The sequence below is a fragment of the Vitis riparia genome, chromosome 17 (assembly GCF_004353265.1).
Source record: "Vitis riparia cultivar Riparia Gloire de Montpellier isolate 1030 chromosome 17, EGFV_Vit.rip_1.0, whole genome shotgun sequence".
Taxonomy (NCBI): Eukaryota; Viridiplantae; Streptophyta; class Magnoliopsida; order Vitales; family Vitaceae; genus Vitis; species Vitis riparia.
The window spans coordinates 10,069,210-10,090,486 of record NC_048447.1 but is presented as its reverse complement, the minus strand read 5'-3'; the positions used below and the strand labels follow the sequence as shown (position 1 = coordinate 10,090,486).

At 32.7% G+C, this 21,277-nt stretch overlaps 2 protein-coding genes across 3 annotated transcripts; one reads left to right on the top strand and one right to left on the bottom strand.

The window, feature by feature from the left end:
• Positions 1-3,301: 3,301 nt before the first annotated feature.
• LOC117934411 lies at positions 3,302-4,598 on the top strand. The gene has a single exon (XM_034856082.1). It carries the CDS (start codon positions 3,317-3,319, stop codon positions 4,394-4,396), a length of 1,080 nt encoding a protein of 359 aa, XP_034711973.1. The 5' UTR covers positions 3,302-3,316; the 3' UTR covers positions 4,397-4,598.
• A 6,893-nt stretch (positions 4,599-11,491) lies between these two features.
• Positions 11,492-18,805, bottom strand: LOC117905066 (1-deoxy-D-xylulose 5-phosphate reductoisomerase, chloroplastic-like). Of its 2 annotated transcripts, XR_004649650.1 has the most exons (13): positions 18,575-18,805; positions 16,831-17,009; positions 16,385-16,471; positions 15,857-15,982; positions 15,709-15,771; positions 14,522-14,671; positions 14,231-14,298; positions 13,636-13,747; positions 13,421-13,525; positions 13,177-13,298; positions 12,448-12,594; positions 11,840-12,105; positions 11,492-11,751 (listed from the first exon to the last, which is right to left on the bottom strand). XR_004649650.1 is itself a non-coding variant. In XM_034817944.1 (12 exons), the coding sequence occupies exons 1-12, from the start codon at positions 18,660-18,662 to the stop codon at positions 11,937-11,939; spliced, it is 1,416 nt and encodes a 471-aa protein (XP_034673835.1). In that variant the 5' UTR covers positions 18,663-18,805; the 3' UTR covers positions 11,492-11,936. The 2 variants fall into 2 exon arrangements, 1 of the variants encoding a protein (XP_034673835.1); XM_034817944.1 differs by having other exon boundaries at positions 11,492-12,105.
• Positions 18,806-21,277: the final 2,472 nt, after the last annotated feature.

Genomic DNA, 21,277 nt, shown 5'->3' with positions numbered 1-21,277 from the left:
TGCCTTGAACTTAAAAATGACACCAAAATCGTAAAACAAATATAAAAGCTAATAAGAGTATGGTGCATGGAATTTACCTACTCCATAGGTGGAAGAAGGGTGCGAAGATGAAGGGCTTCTTCCCCTACCCCTAGGAATAAATGAATGGTACGATAGATATCTCAATGTCAAAAAGCCCGGAGGGACAATGCCGCTACAGCATGATAATGACGTTAAGTGCACTAATCATGCCAAATCCCACGATTTTACACTCACTTTTCCTTTTCACTATCGACAAGCCTAACTACCACGTCACGCCACCAATCTCTCTGCAGTCTGCACCACCCTTCACTCTCAAGCTTCTCTCTAATCCATCCCCTCTCTCCCCACGTTCCTCAAGCATTTCCATTCCCATTCAACTCAATTCATTGTTTTATCATTGTATGAGGTGATGCAACCCACCCAATTACATTCTGCCACGTCAGATGATCCGTAAATGTAGACCCCTTCAACTTAATACGTGATGATTCCCCAAAATCTTAGCTTAGTGAATATAATAATATATATTATATAGTCCATGTCATATGTTGCGTCACAATTTTTTCAATATTCTAAGACAAACCCATTTAAAATTACAAACATCTCTGTTGGTCCACAAAATGTTGGATCACGAAAAGACCTCTCATACAATTACAATTGATTCTTTTTCTTTTTTATAAGCTGATATTAACTATTATTTTGATTTATTGTTATTTTTATCGTCCACTCCAATAATACGTTTATCTTTGTACGTCAGAAATTTTGATTGAACTTGAATTTGTCTAACAATTATACAATTGATAAAATCAGAAGAGAAAAAAGACGATCCTTAGTTTTTTTTTATTGATGAAAATATCTGTAATTACGGATATATCGATATTTTAATTTTATGAATATATCAAAAATATATCATGGATATTTTAGAAAAAAAAAATTAGATAATCTAAAATTAATCAAAACTTATAAAAAATATTGAGAAAAACTCTAATATATATATATGATATAATAATTTTATAAATTTATTAAATTACATGAAATATTATTTGATAATAATATTGTGATATTTGATTATAATATATCTCATTTTAAAATTATAATTCATTTAATTTTAATTGTATTAAATTATATAAAATAAATTATGATATATGTTTGAATTTTTTTAATATTTTTATTTTTATATTTAATTAATATATAAATCATATAAAAATGATAGGTTTTACATTTTTAGTGATTAATTAAATATAATTAAAATTAATTTGTTTATGATAATATTTTTTATAGTTTTACTATATATATATATATATATATATAGTGCATATTATTTATTAAATAGAAAGTCTATTGGTCATCCAAGGTAAGTTTATACTTGTTTTTTTTGAAAAATCGCTTCATCAATTTTTCATCTGTCTTTTTCGTTTCGCCGATGGTCGATATGTGAAATTTTCCAAAATTTTCATCCATGGTTTTTTCTTGATGTTATGGCACGTTTAATAATTGGAAAATTGTCGGAATCATGCAGATTAAAGGTCGGTTTACTTCCAAACCAAGGTTTTATTATCTACAAACGTCACCTCGTGCGACTCCCAGTTTTTTCCTCTATAAATACCTTCCTCTTGCTCCTCTAGAAGGCACCAACCTTGATGTTGATCTAAATCATTTTCATACGCGCATCAACCTTAACTTAATTTTATTTGGTCAGTAAGAATGGGATGGTTTTTCTTTCTTCCTTCTTTTTTTAATTATAAGTAAAACTAAGATAACAAGTCAATTCATACACATAAATATATGCATTCATTCAAAAATAATAATAATATCGATGATAATAAAAAGATATGATAATTTTATTTTTATAAATTACACTTGGTTGATGGGATAAGATAAGATAGGATATGTGTATCAAAAATATGAAAATCATATTTTAATCGATTAATTTTGTGAAATAAAAAAAAATTATGAAATATATATTATTTTTAATATTTAAAATAAATTTTATATCACATTTTAATATTTATATTTTTAAAAAAAATCTCTTATATTTAAGAATATTCATAATTAAAATATTTAAACTTTACAAATAAATTTTTTTTATGTTATATTATTTTATAAATATTTTTTCAATTCTTTTTATTTAACAAGAAATTTAAGTTATAATAAAAAAATATTATTTTTCAAAATAAATATATATAAAAAAATTAATAAAAATAAATTTATGATACTTTGATATGCATATTTTATATTTTAGTATGAGAATAACATATCCCCAAGTAAAAAGGATTAAAAAAAAAAAAGTAAATGATGTATCCTAGAACTTATATAATCTCGATCCCCAAGTAAAAAGGATTAAAAAAAAAAAGTAAATGATGTATCCTACCACTTATATAATGATTAATCTCGATGACTTGACTTATCATATGTTATTACTTATCAAATATTGAATAAATATAATATTTATTTTTTTATTCTATTTCATATATCAAATATAATGATTATGTTTTTAATATAAAAATACCGAAACGAATTTTAAAATTTTTAACATTTTAATGGTCATAATTTTTTGTAATTTCCGGGTTCCTTGCAAGCAGTTGGAAGGTTGAGGACAAAAATGAAAGCAGAGTAGTAATGATACCTGAACGTTGAAGGCTTCAACAATGAGTAATTTCCGTCCAATTATGAGCATGAGCGTCGTTTGCGTGCCTACCAAGCATCAATTGTAATTCGGGTGAGAAAATAGATTTTTGTTGAACTGCATTTTTTCTCAAATTACTCGGAATTATGTTATTACGTGGCAGAAAGCCAATGTCACAGCTGATGCAGAGGCTAACGAAAGTACACGTGTCCAATGATGGTCCCTCAAGACGAGTGTACAATACGCTCCACATCTGTAAGTTTGTAACCCACCGTCTTTTTACCTAAAAAGGGATAAAGGAGGCGCGGATGAAATTATATTAATACCCCTAGTGTTCACCTTTCTTACAACTGCGTGTAGAAGGGACGTCATTAAGGAGCAGATCAAGGGACGGAGAGTAATATCTGCAGGATCTAAAAGTGTGTGAGCACATACACCCAAAGACGTCGGCGTCTGAAAACATAGGGAACAGGTGTGAGTTGATAGAGTAACACGTGTTACGTAATAAGCAAGGAAAGAATTGGGGCGCCAACAAACAGAGCCTTGAAAGCGCGTAGGTTCCGTCTCTTAATCCCTGGTGTGGGGTATATGAGTATATCGTATATGTATGTGCATATCTCTTTCGCTTTCAAAAGAAAGAGCATCGTCTCGACTCTCATTGCATAGTAGCATATGAGGAGGCAGTTTCCACAACTACTTCCGCCTATTTATTCGAGCACCAAAGCACCCACACTTTCGGTCATTTCTACCAAACGCACCCTTCCCTCTCTCTCCCCTCCCAATATATTCTCTCGGTTTCTCTTTGTTTCTGCGTTGTTATCTATGGATTGTGGGGTCGAAATGCAGCGGAGTCCAGTGCTAGGTCTTTCGCCCAGCTTCAACAGCTACAACTCCGGCAGGCTTGCTGAGATTGCTGCCAGGATTATTGAAGAGTTGGGAGAGTCGGAGTTTCAAACCGAAATTGAAGCTGGAAATGATCTTGAGGAATCCATTCATTCTTTGCAAGTTAAAGAAGGTGATGAGGAATCCGCTCTTTTCTCCGAAGTTAAAAGTGGAAATGATGATGAAGACGTGAAAGAGGATGAGGTCGATGGTGATGGTGATGATGATTCAGAGTTTGCTTTTGTGTGGAGGGAGCCGGAGACGTCGCCGATTTCGGCGGATGAGATTTTCTACAACGGCCAGATTCGGCCGGTTTTTCCGATTTTTAACAGGGATTTACTGCTAGGCGAGGGGCAGAACCAGGATGTTTCCGTAAAGCCGCCGACTCCGGCATCGATTCGGCGTCCTTTGAGGAAGCTTTTGATAGAGGAGAGAGGAACGGGTTCGTGCTCGTCATCGGAGGCTGACGAGCTCGAGGGAGTGCCGGCAGGGACGTACTGCGTGTGGACGCCCAAGGCGGCGGAGTCTCCACCGGCAAGGTGCAGGAAGAGCAACTCCACGGGATCATCGAAACGGTGGAAGTTCCGCGACTTCCTCCACCGGAGCAACAGCGACGGCAAGGACACTTTCGTCTTCCTCACTCCGAACTCCAGCATGAAGAAAAAAGCAGAAAAGGAAGCCCCCTCGGGCGCCGGAAAACCTAAGCCAAAAGCAGTAGCCCGGGAGAATGCGACGTCAGCAAACCGGAAAAACAACACAGCGGCAAAGAAGGAAGGTGATCGACGGCGGTCGTTTCTTCCGTACAGGCAAGATCTGGTAGGATTCTTCGCAAATGTGAACGGCTTGAGTAGGAATCTCCATCCCTTCTAGAACCTCAGATCCTCCATGCCTACGAGGCTATCTCCAGTGGCTGGCTGCTTGCTTTGTGATTACTGATTTTGTTAGGGCTTTTAGACAAATATATGGAAATTTTGGTGTTTTCCTGTAAATATATTTATATTTGATATGGTTAATCAAATTCCCGTACTTTTCTTATATGGATCATGGAGATGAGCAGAGAATTTTGGTGAAACATCCTTCATCGGCCATTATTGTTTAAGGTTTTCTTTATGGTGTACCCAAAAAGCCACTCAAAAATCCGAACCCAGCACACTGCATCTGATTTTTCATTCTCTTTTTCCATGAAAAGGTATCATAAATTATTTTTAATATTAAATATTAATTTTCATTCTTCCGTTTTTCTGGTGGTGAGAATCCACGGGTGATTTCTGTGGTGAATTTGAGAGGTGGGGCAGCAGGGATTATCGAGTTTGTCCTCCCAAAATTTAGTGGAGAGGAGAGGAAGGAAGAAGATAAAATCAGAATTTGCCATATAAAAAAATAAGCAACAAGATGAGGATCGGAGGCCCCACATAATGATAAATTTGTAGAACATGTCAAAAAACCACTAGAAGATTTGGGATGAAAGAAAATATTTAAAAAATTCATGGTTGGCGGTTGGTACTGGAATATGAATCTTATTTTATAGGCCTGTCGGAGGCATAGAGGGGTATTGGAGGGTGATTTGCAAGGAAGACAAAACAAATATTGTGGTTCATTTCTTTTAAGTTGTAACCATAAAATACAAAAAGTCAAATAAAAAAAAGAAGGTAAATTAGAGGTTTGCAACCACTCCCCACTTGGATTTGTATGATTTTCAGGAGTTGTCACTTTTCTTTTCATATTGGGAGAGCTTTAGACTTGTATGAATGAGTTTAAGGAATGATGAGAAGTCTTCTAAATGTTACAAAAGTTTATAATTATTTGAAGTCATTCTTAAGTTAGTACTTAAAAGCCCCACTTCAATTGAGTTTTAAAAAGTCAATAACCCTTTTTTAAATTTAATCAAAGACTTTCAAAAAATTGTGACTTAAAAAAAGTTTAATTGATAAATTAGAAATTGTGACTTTAGTTTTATTTGAAGCTAAAAATAAAAAGAGATCTTGGCATTTATTAGATAATTTTGGTCTTATTTGGAGCTAAAAATAGAAATTATCTTTAAAAAAAAGATTTTGGTAGTTAATAGATGATTTAAAAATTGATATTTTAGTCTTATTTGGGGCTAAAAATAGAAAGTAATCTCAAATCAGATTCTAGTAATCACTTCCAATAAGACTTTTTTGGGAGAAATTAAGAAAAATGAGAGAATAAAAAAAAAAAAAAGTGGGTTGATCATGTAAAGGAAAGTCTCAAGTCTCATGAATCTTGCAAGTTGCAGGCTTGCAGCAGGGGAGTGTGGGGCTGGAATGTCTCATCAAATTTCAAGGATGAAATTATGAGAAGGTGAGGTGAGGAGTTAGGGATGAGTCTTAATGGGGAAAACGCTGAAAGCTTGGCATTGGTCTGCAGGACGTGTCATGGAAATGTACTAAATTTGTGGTGTCACCCTCATGAGATAAGAGCCTCAACCAACTCAGTGGACCCGTGAATCGGATTAGGATGTTGTTCACAATAATAAAATATAAGATTTACCTCTGAGTCATGAAAAATATATAATTAAAATTTTATATATTTTAAAATTGTTTTGAAACATTTATAAAAAAAATTGAAATGAATTTAAAATAATATATAAAAATAATTTATTAATTTTAAATTTAATTTTTTATTTTCTTTTCTATATATTTTCTTTCAAATTTTTATAGAATCAAATATAATTGTAGGGGTTTTGATATAATTTAATATTTGTTGCTCCATGGTTTAAGTTGATTTTAAGTTGAATTATATTTAAATTAATTTAAAACTTATTACTCATTTTTTTAACTTTAAGTATTAAGTTTATTTGATAAAATTAACTTAAAACTTATTATGAATCATCAAATTAATATATTTATCTTCATAAATTATAATTATGATAAAAATATTGAATAACAGTGGAAATCATGTCGTAACAAAGGAGATCATGGAGTTAATTGAGACAATAAAAGTGAAAAGGTAAAATAAATATATAAATTTAAAATTTTAAAGTTACTTTTTATTTTAAACTATATCATTAAATTATTTTATCAAATATACTTAATGTATTTAATAACTTAAATTAAGTTATTAAATCCCTTTAATTTGTTATGTTAGGTTATCAAACACCCACATAGTCTAAGTGAATAAACAATTCACTTATATATTTGTTTAACAAATGAAAGCAGAGAACCCCACACTTCTCCACCAAAAGAATTTAGTGGTAAGGAAACAGTGAAAGAGGTAGGCTAGTGATTTCTCAGGGGCTTTGCCTTATCAAGAATGGAAGCAACTAGGAAGCTATAATTCACTGAATTTCCACTTGTCATTTTCAGAGAAAATGGAAATCCAAGACTTGGAGGCCTGTGATTGGGCTGTCAGGGCTCAGGAGCAATTGTACCATGTCAATGTTTGAGCCAATTCTAAGTCTTTGGACCCTTGTATTTGAGAATAATAATAGTAGTATAGGAGGAGGACCCGGAGAAAAAACCAAAGGAAAAGAGATCAGTTAGCAATATTTCCTGTGTCCCATTTGGGTGCCAATTGGTCTTGGCCTCTGTCTTTTGTCATTTTCTCAATGCCAATCCCACTGCAAAAGCTTCCACCCAAGCCTTGGAAAATGAAAAATCTAGCTATAAAGTGTGAATGATGCTCTCTCTCTCTCTCTCTCTCTCTCTCTTTCACAGTGGGAAATGAAGACCAGTGTAGGTGATGCAAGGTTTCGTCAAAAGAAGTTGATTTCAAATCCTCTTCCAGCTGTGGGAATTTGGAACCATTAAATCAGGGAGGGGGAAAACCATTTGCCCCACTTTTTACTCCTGGGAGTGTGTAAGACTGTACTAGAATAGGCAAATTGACTGCACAACATGGAAGAAAGACAAGGTCCTACTGTAGAGGATGTAAGCCTATATTTGATTTTTGAAAAATTTATGCCAAATTCTGAGAAATATATATATATATATATATATATATATTTTTATAATAAAATCAAACATAAAAATATAATTTTCCTTAATAATTTTTTTTATTTAGTATTTTCTCAAAACCAAATATAAACAAACTCTCTCTTACCATATTTTTTTCCTTTTTATATTCAATTTATCTTTTAAAAGTTTAAGTTTATTTTTATATTTAATTCATTTTTTTTTTCAAATGAATTCACTAAATTCAAACTGTCTTTACACAAAATTATCTTTTCAAAATACAAATTCATTTTTTTAATAGAAAAATTTATTGTTTATATGGAACTTTTAAGGAGAATTCAATTTCACACCAACTGCAATAACTTTAGAATTATTTTTATAAAATGATTTTAAAAAAAAAAATTGCTGTGGTTGTGCAAAAAGCCCCACAAAGGGAGCTGGGTCCATCAGACAAAATCAAGCCCACATTGATCTTTAAAAAAGTACTCTCATTCTAGATTTTTTCAAAGTGACCTAACCAATAAAAAAGTATCTCAACCACCTCATAATTTATCTAAGTTTTCATGGTAGAACTCAAGAGTTTTGCCTATTCTAAATTGTGAGCAGCCTATGAATTCTTTAAGAGTAATGCAACACAAGTTGAGATAAAGAATGGCATCTTCTTTCCCTTATTTTTATTTCTTGGGATCCAAACAAAACTATAATTACAACTTCAAAAGGGTAGGAAACATTAGGTTTGGACTGGTGAGAAATGATTGCAAGTGAGTTTGATTCTTAAAACTTCTTCTACACATTCCCATAAAGAAAGGGAGTGAAAGTTCTGTGGATCAGTGGCAGTAGGACATGTGGGCCTTTCTGTTGGGGGCGTTTGGCATCTGCCTCTTTTACTTCTTTCAGGGCATATGTGTAGACATGGGGAAAGCCTGTAAATCCACAGCCACAGCCCACAGGCACCAGAATTTCTTGGGTACCAAACCAAATCCTCATAGAGACCCTCCCTGAATTCCACCATTTCCAACTTTGCAGAAGCTCTGAATGGTCTTCTTCTTTATTAGGTGAAAGTGCTTAAGCTGATCCCACTCAATAACCACTACTATTTAAGTCTTAAAGATTTTAATGTGTGAGTGGAGGTAGTCAGTCGGTCCAAGATATACTCAAGAGATACTCTTTAACTTAGAGCCACATTTACACAAATACCCACATTAATAACTCAATTCTAAAGTTAAAAGAGGATGAAAATGAGTAATTCTATTTCCAAGAGACCCCTTGATTTGCCTTTTGTGGGTGAGTTTGCATTATTAAAACTTAAGGGTTTGTTTGAGGATGCTTTCAAATATTTTATTATTTTTAAAAATAAAATTCTATTTAGAAACTTAAAAATGAAAAAAAAAAAAAAAAAAAAAAAAAAATCTTCCTACTATATACTTATAAATAATATAAAAGTTTTCAAAGCGCATTTTTTTTATATATTTTCAATAATTGCTTAAAATAAGTAAAACACTTAAAATTTGTTCTAAAAATATAACCAACTTTAAAAGAAATCTTAGAGAAAAAAAAATCTATTAAAAGCTTATATTTTATAAGTCAGAAACCATATTTAAAAGTGCTCAAAGGTAAGGTAATGTAATAGAGGTAAGGGTGGAAGTCATTGGCACAGGGTGTGCATCTTCTCTGCAGCTATTGAAGTCTTAATCATGCCACTTGCAAAAACCATTACCTAAGAACCAAATTTAATAAATTGCATATATCTCATGTCATTGTATTTCAATGCAAGTATGAATGTTTATTTGATTGGTGTGTTATGGTAGAGTGGGTGGAGATTCCTTAATGAATAGCTGGCCATGTTCACAAGAACCCCACTTCATACTCTCTTTTGCTCAAAAGTGGCAGACCATATTCATGCATCTTTCCATGCCCTATCACAAATCTCGCCCCCCAATTGCTACTTTCAATCACCTCCATTAACATCAAACAATCAAAACACTTTTAAAGTTCATATTGGAAAAATCCAGAGAAAGAGCGCCCACCTTCCCCATTTTTATAGAACTGGTTTGGTGCTCATTATCATGGTGATGATTCATTCGCTCCATGAATTGCTTATGCCCAACAGCTAGAATTGTGATTTGAAGCCCTAAAAAGCAAACACTTGATGCAAATAATCTCTCTATATATTAGCATTAATATTTAATCAAATTAATTACTAAGAAACATTAATAGCTTAACATGGTATTTAAGGGATCGACTAAAGATGTTGAATTTAAGTCTCTCTCGTGCTATTTATTCCCCATTTCTATTTATAAAGAGGGTGTTAGATTAGTGTATTTCAAAGCCCATATCCTAATTATTTAAACTTTTTTTATTATATCTTCTGTCTTTTAAATAACACACCTATACAACTAGGTTAAATTAAATAATTTGAAAATGCTAGTAGTATTGATTTCTCTATCATTAAGGGTAATATAAGAGCACGTAGCTGCCCAACTTTGAGATTGTTGTGTTGGAAAGGAACGAAAGACAGGCCTAGCTGGTGAGAGTTTTTCATGTATAATACTTCTTGGCCCATATGCCATGGATGTGTTACGTGTATAAGGATTCCGTACCACATGTCTACTCCAAGGTGTAAGGATGCAGAAACCAACAAAGACAAGGCCATCAATCTATATTATCCTGCAAAACCCGCGTTACACAAATCCCCTGCCTTACCTACCAGAATTGTAAAAAGAAATGAAAAATGCAATACCCGCCAAAAAAAAATAATTGTCATACTACTATTATGGCCTTTCTCTTGCTAATTTTGGGAGGTGGGGTTGGTGAGATAGAGAGACATTGTATGTAATTAAGCCAGAAATGAGTGACAGAGAGGCAGAGAGAGAGAGATTAGAGACAAAGAGACAAACAAGAGTAGGTAAATATCCATGTTTAGTGTTAGGTTGCACAGATGCCATTGTCTCCCTAGTTTGAGTGTGTAGGTGATCGTGAATTATCCTCTGGTCTGATAGAGTAGTAGGTTTAATATGGCCCAAAAATAAATATCCAACAACCAAACAAGAAGACACAAGGAATGGATCATATAATGGATGAACAGAAGATGCTAAAAAACACAGCCCCCTTGAACCATAGACAAAAGGAACCGACTATTTGATGCACAATAATGGATGAAAAATATCCATGTTGTATGCTGAAAGGAAGCAGCAATGGTGGTTGGTGACCCACATCTTAAATATTCAAGGAATTGAAGATCATCACCGTCAGAGGCCATTTTTGCAGTTTGTCGGGAAGAGTTCTTTTAATTATAGGAGTTTAGGGATGCCCTCAGAAATCAGAAAATGCAGCCAGATTTCAAGAAATGCTGCTCACCATCAGTTTCTTGAACCACCACCATCAGATTTCAAGATTAATTCCTTGTCAAGTTAATTCCAACTCTTTCCAAACTAAGCATCAACTCGCCCACTTTAAACCCTTCTTCATGGTAAAGCCTGAAGCTATCATCGGTTCCCATATAATATTCCCACATGCAACCTGACCTAATAATAGAAAGTTTGAAACTGGACACAGGCTCACTCAACAATTGCGGCTTAGGTGGGATACAGGCCACCCAGGTCACAATGTTGTAGAATAGATTGGGTCAACTATACAACCCAACCCACAGTTTCAAGCAAAACCCAAATTCAACTCAGCCCAGACAATATATGAACAAGCTGCTATCCTAGGGCCAAACCTATAGTGACGTTGAGTCAGAACCCAATACATACTGCATAGATGAGTCAGAACCCACTATATAAAGCTTTGACCTACGAGATATATTCCAATTCTATACACTGACGCAGATTAAGGTCGTTGCAGTAAGGTATATGGCATAGATGCCGGAGGTCATGTACAGGAATAACTTTGTTCTATTCAATCTTTTACATGGAACATATGCAGGGAATAACTTGGTTCTGCGTTGTCCTGTCCACTGGATCACTCCATGCAAAAATAATCTACTGTTTGAAAATTAAACTGTTCCAGAATGGTTTATTATAAGAAAATTGCGATTCTTGATAAATCTTCCTTAAATCTTGAAAATTTCTTGGCAATATATAGTACAATCTGTACCATATACCCTTAACCAACCAATATGACGGAAACTGGAATGAAGTTTAAAATTACATGGCATGTTTTCACTAGAAAATGTGTTGTAACTTTGGACCCTTTTTCATTCCTTTTCTGTTGCCATTAAAATGACTAGAGACTCCTTTTTTTCGAAGGGAAATTAGAGGTTTATTGAATGACCATCAACATTCTTTTATTGAATGCGAATTGCATCTACACCTGTATAACCAATGAAAATGGGAATGCATTACAGACAGCAATCTTCTTCATATTTAATATGGTACAGTTTGCTCAATGAACCACATACCTTGGCAAAAAGACCTAGATTTGGGCAGCATTTCAAGATATTTCCCCATTTCTTAAATCAGAGGACATCATTCCCATCAACAAGGAGTAGCTGTTTATCATGCTAGAACAGGCATTAAACCGGAAGAATGATGTAAACTGGCCGCATAGTCCCGTGCCCAGAGGTCATAATGTACGATTTCCTCAAGGGATGGTGAAGCTACTAACTCTGCCTGGTGCTTATCACATGTTAGTTCCACGACCTTGAATATATCTAGATAGCCAATCCTGAAAGCAAGCAGAATACTCATCAAATTCAGATCTTTCTTTTCTTTTTTCTTTTCATATATTTTTTTTTAACATCTTAGTGGAAATAATATAACTTCTAAAACTATAAGATCTCTTTGCCTTGTCTAGTTCTATTCCCCTCAAGGACGTATTCTCCATGCTTTTATTACCAAATCAATTCCCATCTATTATCAAAGGACATGAAATGTATATGCATGCGTGTGTGGAAGTGTTCGTGCAACAAGCATAAAACAATAAATGCATTTTCGGTTCCCTGGTCCTGATGTGGAATAAGTATCCCAATAAGGTGGGAGCCTAGCAAGAACTGGAATAATTACATACTTTTCATCGATAAACATCTCCACAGCCTTCTCATTAGCTGCACTAAGAACTCCTGTCATGGTGCCTCCAGCCCGTCCAGCAGCATAGGCAAGATCCATGGATGGATATTTCACATTGTCAGGAGTTTTAAATGTTAGTGACCCAAGCCTGCACCATTCCATTCCAATTTCAATCATGTCAAGCAAACTAATAAACTGATTGCAAGTTTTCATTATTTTCACACCATATTTATTGTTTAATCTGGAAATTTCCCCACTGTTAAGGTAAAACTTATACTAGAAGCGTAAATACGCCAAAAGGAACACATGCCTACTTGGTTAGTTTGTAACAAAAAAATTGATGTTCCAATCTTTCTGATACAATATATCACTCCATAATTTCATAAATACCAATCAACTAATCTATAAAAGATCAAAAATATTGTTAAGACTTTAGCCTAAGTGAAATAACCTACACTGTTAACTGTTGACCTAACGGCTTAAGCTTTTAGATTATAAATATCAGAGCTTTTGTTTTCAGGAGGTCTCAAATAAGATTATTCTCTCATTCATTTAATTGCACATCAGGTGGTGGGAGTAGGTAGTTTAACAGGTATCATACAAGGTTGAGCTTAGGAATCAAGAAACTAGCACATGAGCATGGAACTTTGTTATCAATCAAGAAATTTAATAGGCAGTTATGGTAAGTTTTAGACCATGATTGACAATCAACAGTGTACTTAGTACTCACTTGCAAAGATCAAGTCGTGGCCAAGTTATCTCAGAGCAGTAAATTCTGTCTGGCCACGATAAAGTATAGAGGATTGGCAAACGCATATCAGGCCACCCCAACTGTGCCAGGACAGACGAATCCTGGAGAGAAAGGGGTGGAGAAGACATAAGAAATCGCTTCTAAAAAATATGAAACAGTTCTGATGGTATTTGACATCTTAAACATATTAAGAAGTAGCCAAGACAATAAGATAACAATTAACCTGTGTTTCAACCATAGAATGTATGATAGATTGTGGATGAATTATAATCTCAATATCATCATATTCAGCCCCAAACAGATAGTGTGCTTCAATAACTTCTAAACCCTGTCAAAAAGGAAAACAAGGTATTTGTTGCAACTCAGACCATAGTGAGTAGATTCATTCACATATTGGTGCATGTAATCAAGAATAGAGACACCAAAAAAGGGACAAACCTTATTGAAAAGGGTAGCTGAGTCAACCGTGATCTTTTTCCCCATATTCCAGTTAGGATGCTTCAAAGCATCTGAAACTTTAGCTTCTTTCAATTTATCAACGGGCCAATCCCTGTTGGTGACAAAGTGAATGAACAGTTAAAACCAGGTCCTAATTAATGCACCAACAATCAGATGTTAAATTGCAGAAGAGAATGACTTTAAAAAATTAGCCAGAATAAAAACAAAAAACAAAAAATCACTTATACAACTTGGGGGGAGCAAGAGGGTGCTTCTAGGTATTTTTATTTTTTGGGGGTGTGTGACTATGTGTAAACCAGAATGAAATAAAAATTTATATAACTTAAGAAGAGTGAGTGGTTTGTGTGTGGGAGAAAGCATGGGTGGTATATGAAGTAATAACTTATCTAGATTTGGCGCTACAACTAATAGCATGTACAAAAAGGTCACAAATTATTGAATGAGAATTGAGCACTAAATTCACGTTAAATTTTCCCTTGCCCTCAATTCAGTAAAAAAATACATAAGCAATATACTCAGGATATATTGCAATTTATAAGTTTAAAAAATTCTAACTTAAATTATGATTCCACACCTGAATGCCCCTCCAGATGCAGTTAAAAGAATGCGCCGAAGTGCTCCCTCAGGCAAACCCTGAATACACTGAGAAAGATACAAAACAGAGTACCTCCCTTAGCTTCTCTCATCAGTCAGAATGGAATTGTTGGATGTGTCAATACACAATGGCTAGTGGAATGATGCATCTAGTAATTTTGGATAATTAAACAAAGATAATCCAGCATTATAATTAACATATATGCATTGTACACAATACACATGAATTGAAAAGCTAAAATTAGCTATCAGTGTAGATATGCTTCCCTACCTGAAATATTGCAGAGTGTTCTGAGTCAGCAGGAAGAATCTTTACATTGTGCTTGTGTGCAAGAGGAAGGACAAAAGGACCCCCAGCAATTAGGGTCTCTTTGTTGGCTAAGGCTATGTCTTTCCCTGCTTCTATTGCAGCCACTGTAGGCTAATGAAAAGCAGACACAGAAGAAAATTTTCAGACTGTCATCTTGATTAGTTTCTTATCCGATTATTTACATTTAAGTCCTTAATAAGAAAATCAAGGACTATCTAGAATATTTCAATTAGTGAAAATGCATGTTAGAACATGTATAGAAACATAGACAACAAAGCAACAATAGAAGTACAGAGAAGATAATCACAATTGGCAAAAGAACATGGGGTGTGGGGTGGGGGTGGGGGTGGGGGTGGGGGTGGGGTAGGGGGTGGGGTTGGGGGAGGAGAGAGATGACTTCCTGCATTTTTTGCATATAAATGTGTGTGATTTTCCTTTTGTAACTTCTCTGTTATATTCTTTGGTTGGGTGTATAATCATCTTACAATATATATATATATATATATATATATATATGTACTGTTTCTGATGAAGTATAGAATGTAAAGAATTTTTAAGTTCTTTTCAAGATGGTTGATGATTACTTCATTTGAATAGGTATCGTGTAACAAAGCATAAATTATATGGTTTAAGTATTCATGATGTCATAGTAATATCAACCGTAATCAACATGCATGAATTTTTTACCATTTTGACAAAAGGATGCAACAGCTCCACATAGCATGAGATCTCTACCTTAATCTTGATACAAGAACAAAGATAGATTTTTAATAGCAAGTTATAGTTCTATCCTATACATCCTATTAAATGATAATTTCAATATAAAACAAACTACTATAATTTTTCTTCTATCATTTTTTATGCTATGTGTGGGGAGAGAATAGTACACTTTCAACACAACAAATTACAAGATAAATACAATCATTTGTCAATAAAGCTCATATATTTTAACTTAATATTTTCTGTTGTTATCTTTCAGTTGGTAAACAATATGATCATAGTGTTCAATGACACATCTGCATGAACAATAAAACTTAACCAATAAATTTTACATCTTTCAATTAAGAAAATTTCTAGATATTCTGGCTAAACTGGTAATGAATGATACAATACAGAAAAATGATACAATAAAGAACTCCTGATCTTACTTTTAAACCTGCGCAACCTACTATTCCTGTCACTACAGTGACTGCCTCTGGGTGGCGGGCAACCTGAAAAATGTTATAAACAACATCTATTAAATGATGAATGGTTTTCATCAGCCAAACAAAAGAGTGGAAGTAGGCAGTAGACTACCTCAATTACACCTTGCTCTCCAGGGATGATCTCAGGCTTGTGTTCACAGTCAGCCAAAGCCTCTTTGAGTTCATTGATTAATGCCTCATTTCTCACAGCAACTAATTGAGGCTTGAACGTCTTCACCTGCAAAATGTTAAGAACCATGAGCATCAAAGCTTCTAAACTAATTTAATTCTATTTGGTTTCATTTCATTTCATTTCTTCACCTGCACAATGTTATGAACCATGAGCATTAAAGCTTCTAAACTAATTTTAATTCTATTGGTTTCATTTCATTTCATTTTTCTCTTTCATGCTTTGCCTTTCAGAAGCAGTAAATATATAAAGGAATAAATGAAAAGAGGTTTTCTACAGTACTGCTACCAATATAATAAAATGGCAACATACAACATCCTGGATCATGCAATCTAAATAAAATGTGCTTAGGCACAAGTGTTTATAGAGATCATATTTGTGTGGGTTAAAGAGTCCAAGAGACTCAAGCCAATTTTTGCATTTCAAAATCCAAGGTTTATCAGAATTCACCTGATCAGCAAGAAGAGTCACATTGGAACCAGCTGCAAGTGCCACAATTCTGAATTTATCAGGATTCTCTGCAACTATGTCCAGTGTCTGCAAAGACCAATTCATGATACTAAGAAACTGATAAAAAGCATGACTTTTTGGTTAAAAAGAGAAAAAATACATTAAAAATGGAAATCAGTTAAATGAAATTCCAACCTTCAATTCACAGTTTGTACACTATAAGAGAGAGAAGTGATAAAGGAATTATTATTTATTTATTTATTTTTCAGAGTGTTTGTGTATGGAATGGAAGGAATTACTCCCACATAGACCACAAAACATCCAGTCTCAACAAACCTATATTGGGAAAATTGGAACAACATGCTTCTTATACAGAAAAACCAGAAGTGTAAAGAATGGGTTAAAATGCAAGCATCTTTCATCTCTGCAACAGAACAGAATTTTACCTGAGTTCCAATGGAGCCAGTAGATCCAACAACTGAGAGAGGCTTTGGACCATCCCAAGTCTTGCGCCCCAGCTCAGGAACAGCTCGTCCTGGCCAGGCTGGAGGAGGCGGCTGTGCTGAACAGTTAACTCTTCTACCAAATGTTGCTCCATAATCCTTTCTCTTTAAAAAAAATCCACCTAAATATCACAGAGCAGTAAACCTGAGAGTTATACCTTTCCACAAAGAAGTTAGAAGATATCATAACTCAAAAAAGAGTCAGTCAGAAACCAGAGTAGCCATTGATCATATAATGCTGATACAGTGCTGATACTCAAGAAAGCCTTTGCCCCCATCCACCCGGGGCCAGATATAAAAATCGTTGCAAAATTCCAGTCAATCTAGGTGTATGCTTTTGTTAAATCATAAACTAGAATCTTTTCTCTTGCTACTCCAAACCATGTCTTACTGGTGTTTGTTATAGATGATCAAACCACCTTAACTGTCTTTCTGCTCATCCTACATCAACTTTTCACAAATTTATTCAATTTAAGTATGTTACCTTCTTGTCTTGTTATTCATCCGCGTCAACATCAGAATTTTAACCATATTTATTTCATGTACATGTGTTCTTAACTACACAGAATCAGAAGAATCTCTGTTGAAACAAATATAGTTGAAGTACAGTTAGATTTCCAATAATCATAGAGTTGTCTGTTTGGGATTTCAGAAAAGCACAGAAATCCTTTTGTTTTCCTCACTATTAAAAATAAAATTCCTCTCCCTCCAGGATTTGGCTCCAAACAGAGAATAATCATTTTAAATTCCAAGGTTTGCACAATTTATTAATCAAGCATTACACACTTTAAAAAATCAATATTACATGATCTCCAGAGCGCTACAGAAAATATCTCATCATACACCTTATGCCCATTGAATCCTGCCTGGTTTTATAAATTTACAGTGGATTCTATTTATTGTCAAGATCATGTTTATCAGAGAGCAAGTACCTATAAAAAAAAATGATTATCAGAGAGAAAGGTAATGTTAATTTACTTTCCAAAAGGATTTGTTCATGTTTGAAAAACTATTTTCTTTCACAGTCTGATAAATTGAGGAAAAATATAAATTAATTTGAATAATTCCCAACACTTGGTCACATTATGACGAACATGAAAAATGCATCAATTATCCTTTATCAAATACTTAAAAAAAAAAAATTCAAATCATCTTCAAAATTGATCTGCTTGACCTGATCCATGAAATCAACAAGTAAGCATACTCATATTACACATCCAATTCAGAAATAAAAATAATCTTCTATTACAGAAAACGATAACAAAATTTAACAAAACACTGATCAATCAGCACTGAACTGTTTAATTCAACGTTTCAGCAAAGAAATGAACAACAAACTTCGGTTCTCACAAAATACATCACCAAAACATAGCTCCGAGAAATTGCGAAAATAAAATCTGCATTCAACCGTCAAAAATCACAAATTACACATGAAAACAGATTCTCACTCAACAAAACAAGAAGCACAAGCAATTAAATTCACAAAATATACTTTTAAAATCTCTGTTTGGTTGCCGAGAAAGGACAGAGACCTAACTTTTTCCTGGCTTAGGACTCGAAAAATACGAGTCTCCTCGAGTAAGCCAGAGGTAACCATTTTCTCAGTTGACTTATCATTTCCTATTCCATTTTCCTCTCACTGCTCCATTTTCTCGGCAACCAAACGGAAAAGAAGTTAAGGTCGGACCTGGAAGCTTGGGGAGGCGAGCGGATTTAGTGGAATCCAGGAACGAAATTGAATTAATTTCTGCCGGAGGGAGGAGATTCAGAGCCATCAGTCACGTCTTTGAACTTTGGTTCAATCCAAAGAGAAAATGGGAGGAAAAAAATAAAAATTTCAGAGAACCAAAGCGAAACTGAGAATGGAAATCTATTTGTGGTTCGAAATAACAGCAAAATAGCATAGACAGCGAGAGGTGGGACGAGAGAAGGATAAGACAGCACCGTAAATCAGTGAAAGCTCGCCTACGCGCACTGAAAGCTATCATTTTTATCCTACTAAACTGTCGTTTTCCTCCCAAGTATAAATTGCCCCGATACCTTTTCAGCCCTGTCCAAAACATTTTTTTTTATTAATTTATTATTTTAAATTTAATAAAATTTGAAATTAAGAAGAGATCACTAAAGATAAAAGATATCAATATAAGATTTATTACCATTTATTAATGAAATTCAATTTTTCCCAAAAAAAAAACAAAAAACAATGGTCAATTTCTTCCCATCAAAATTTTAATTTAATTATTTATATATTTACCTTTTTATCCGTTATTTATTAGTTTATATTTTATATTCAAACAACCTGTCAAGCACTTTATTGCCTTTTTTCTTTTCCTTACTTTCTTACTTTAAATGTTTTCTTTTCTATAAAAGGCTTATTTGAACTTTTTAAACTTTTTCCGAAAAAAAAAAAAAAGCTCTAAATTACTAGCTAATTTAGTAATTGATTATAAATTTAATAATTTAGTACTAATTTGGATATACCTCCTACATTTTATTTAAAAAAAAAAACCGACCCACATAAAACTTAATACTTCTTATGTAAAGAGTATGAAATTATCTCATTTTTTAAAAAATTATTTTTAAAATATTCAAAATATAAGATAGTAAAAATGTTTTAAAGTTTCAAATATTTCTTATATTCTATATAAAAAATTATTATCTTTTTTATTTTTGTTGGAGTTGAGGGGTATCCAAGTAGGGTTAATTCAATTCGATCTAACCAAATAATAGATCTTACTTTTACTTTTAGAAAAAAAATGATATAAAGAACTGAAGAAGAAAAACTCTCGAAAAAAAAAGTTTGTGTTGTGAAAATGAGTGATTCTCGATTTTAATGTGATTCCATTAATGATTTAGGATGAAAATTTGAAAATTAGAAATATATCGAAACAATATCCTAATAAATTTTATATGGGTTAATTAAATCAAAATTTAGGGATTATTTGTAGTCTTTTAATGAGAATGAATATTATTTTATTTTATTTTATTAATGAGGTTTTAAAATTTTAATATAAGAAAAATAAGAATGAGAGAAGACCAAAAATAAAAAATAATATGATTGGCACGTAATATTTGAGAAATTTGTGGATAGAGAGGGCGGTCTGCCTTTAGTCCAAGAGTGAGAGTGGGACAGAATCGACAGATGGATCACGTGCCTACAGCCATGAGGGCGTGTTACGCATGTGGAAGGAAATCACGTGTTTTCAGTCTTCAGGGGGAAATTATTTCTACTCCCTTTTTCGTTGTCCGTTATCAGATGCGACTCATCAACTAATATTTACACGTTTTATTCGTTTGAAATACTACTTCTAAGAGGGGATGTATTTTAAAGGCGATTCATGACTCTGTTTGACACTCTGATTTAAAAATAATATTTTATTTTTAAAAATAAAAAACTATTTCTAAAAATTCTTAACCTAATCATTGTTCAATAAAAGCAAAATAAAATATAGAACATTTTTTAAAAACTAGTAGAAGTTGTTTTTATCCGTTTCTAAAACTAAAAGAAAAATATGATTTTGTTTGATTAAATTTTCTAAAATTTATTTTTTTAAATATAAAAAACACTTAAAAAAAAATGATAAACAATACTATATTTTTTTATTTTTTATTATTATTAAAAATCAATGTACATCTACTTTACCATAATGGCATAAAGAAGAACTAGTATGAAAATTTGTTTTTATTCTAGGTCAAATATGCATGTTCTACGACTAAAATTTGAATTTCTTTATAATAATAAAGAATATTATTTATTTATAAAGATTAAAAAAAGAAATTTTAAAGCTCAACCTTGTTTTCTTGTTGTTTTTTTTAATAGTTTTTCTTTAACAATTTTTAAAGGGTAATATTAATTTATAAAAATTTTATTGAAAAATAAAACAATTTCTCACATGGAGTCAAACAAGAACTATTATAATTAGCAATGCTTTTTTAAAATTTTATTTTTTATTATAAGCTCTTTGAACAAAAAGTAGTTTCAAATGTTCCTCTAATAAAAGTTTTATTTAATATGAAATAACTTTTTAAGTAAAATAGGACTTCTACAAAAAGCAATAGCTTTTTGAATTATTTGATTAAAAAAGTAATTAAAAACCTAATTTTAAAAATTTAGAGTTTGTTTGAGAACTATTTTTATAATAATTTTTTATTTTACAAAACAAAAAATATAGAAAATACGTTTAATAGTCAAAAACTATTTTATATTTTCTATTCTTAGGAATAGAAAATAGAGTATTTTCAGATAATATTTTTTAATTATTTTCATTTGCGTTTCTAATAACTGTTTTAAGAAATAATTATATAAACATATAGAATGATAAAAAAATAAAACTTTAGATATAAAGATTATTTTTAAACATATTTAAAAGTATTAAAATTGGTTAAAAAC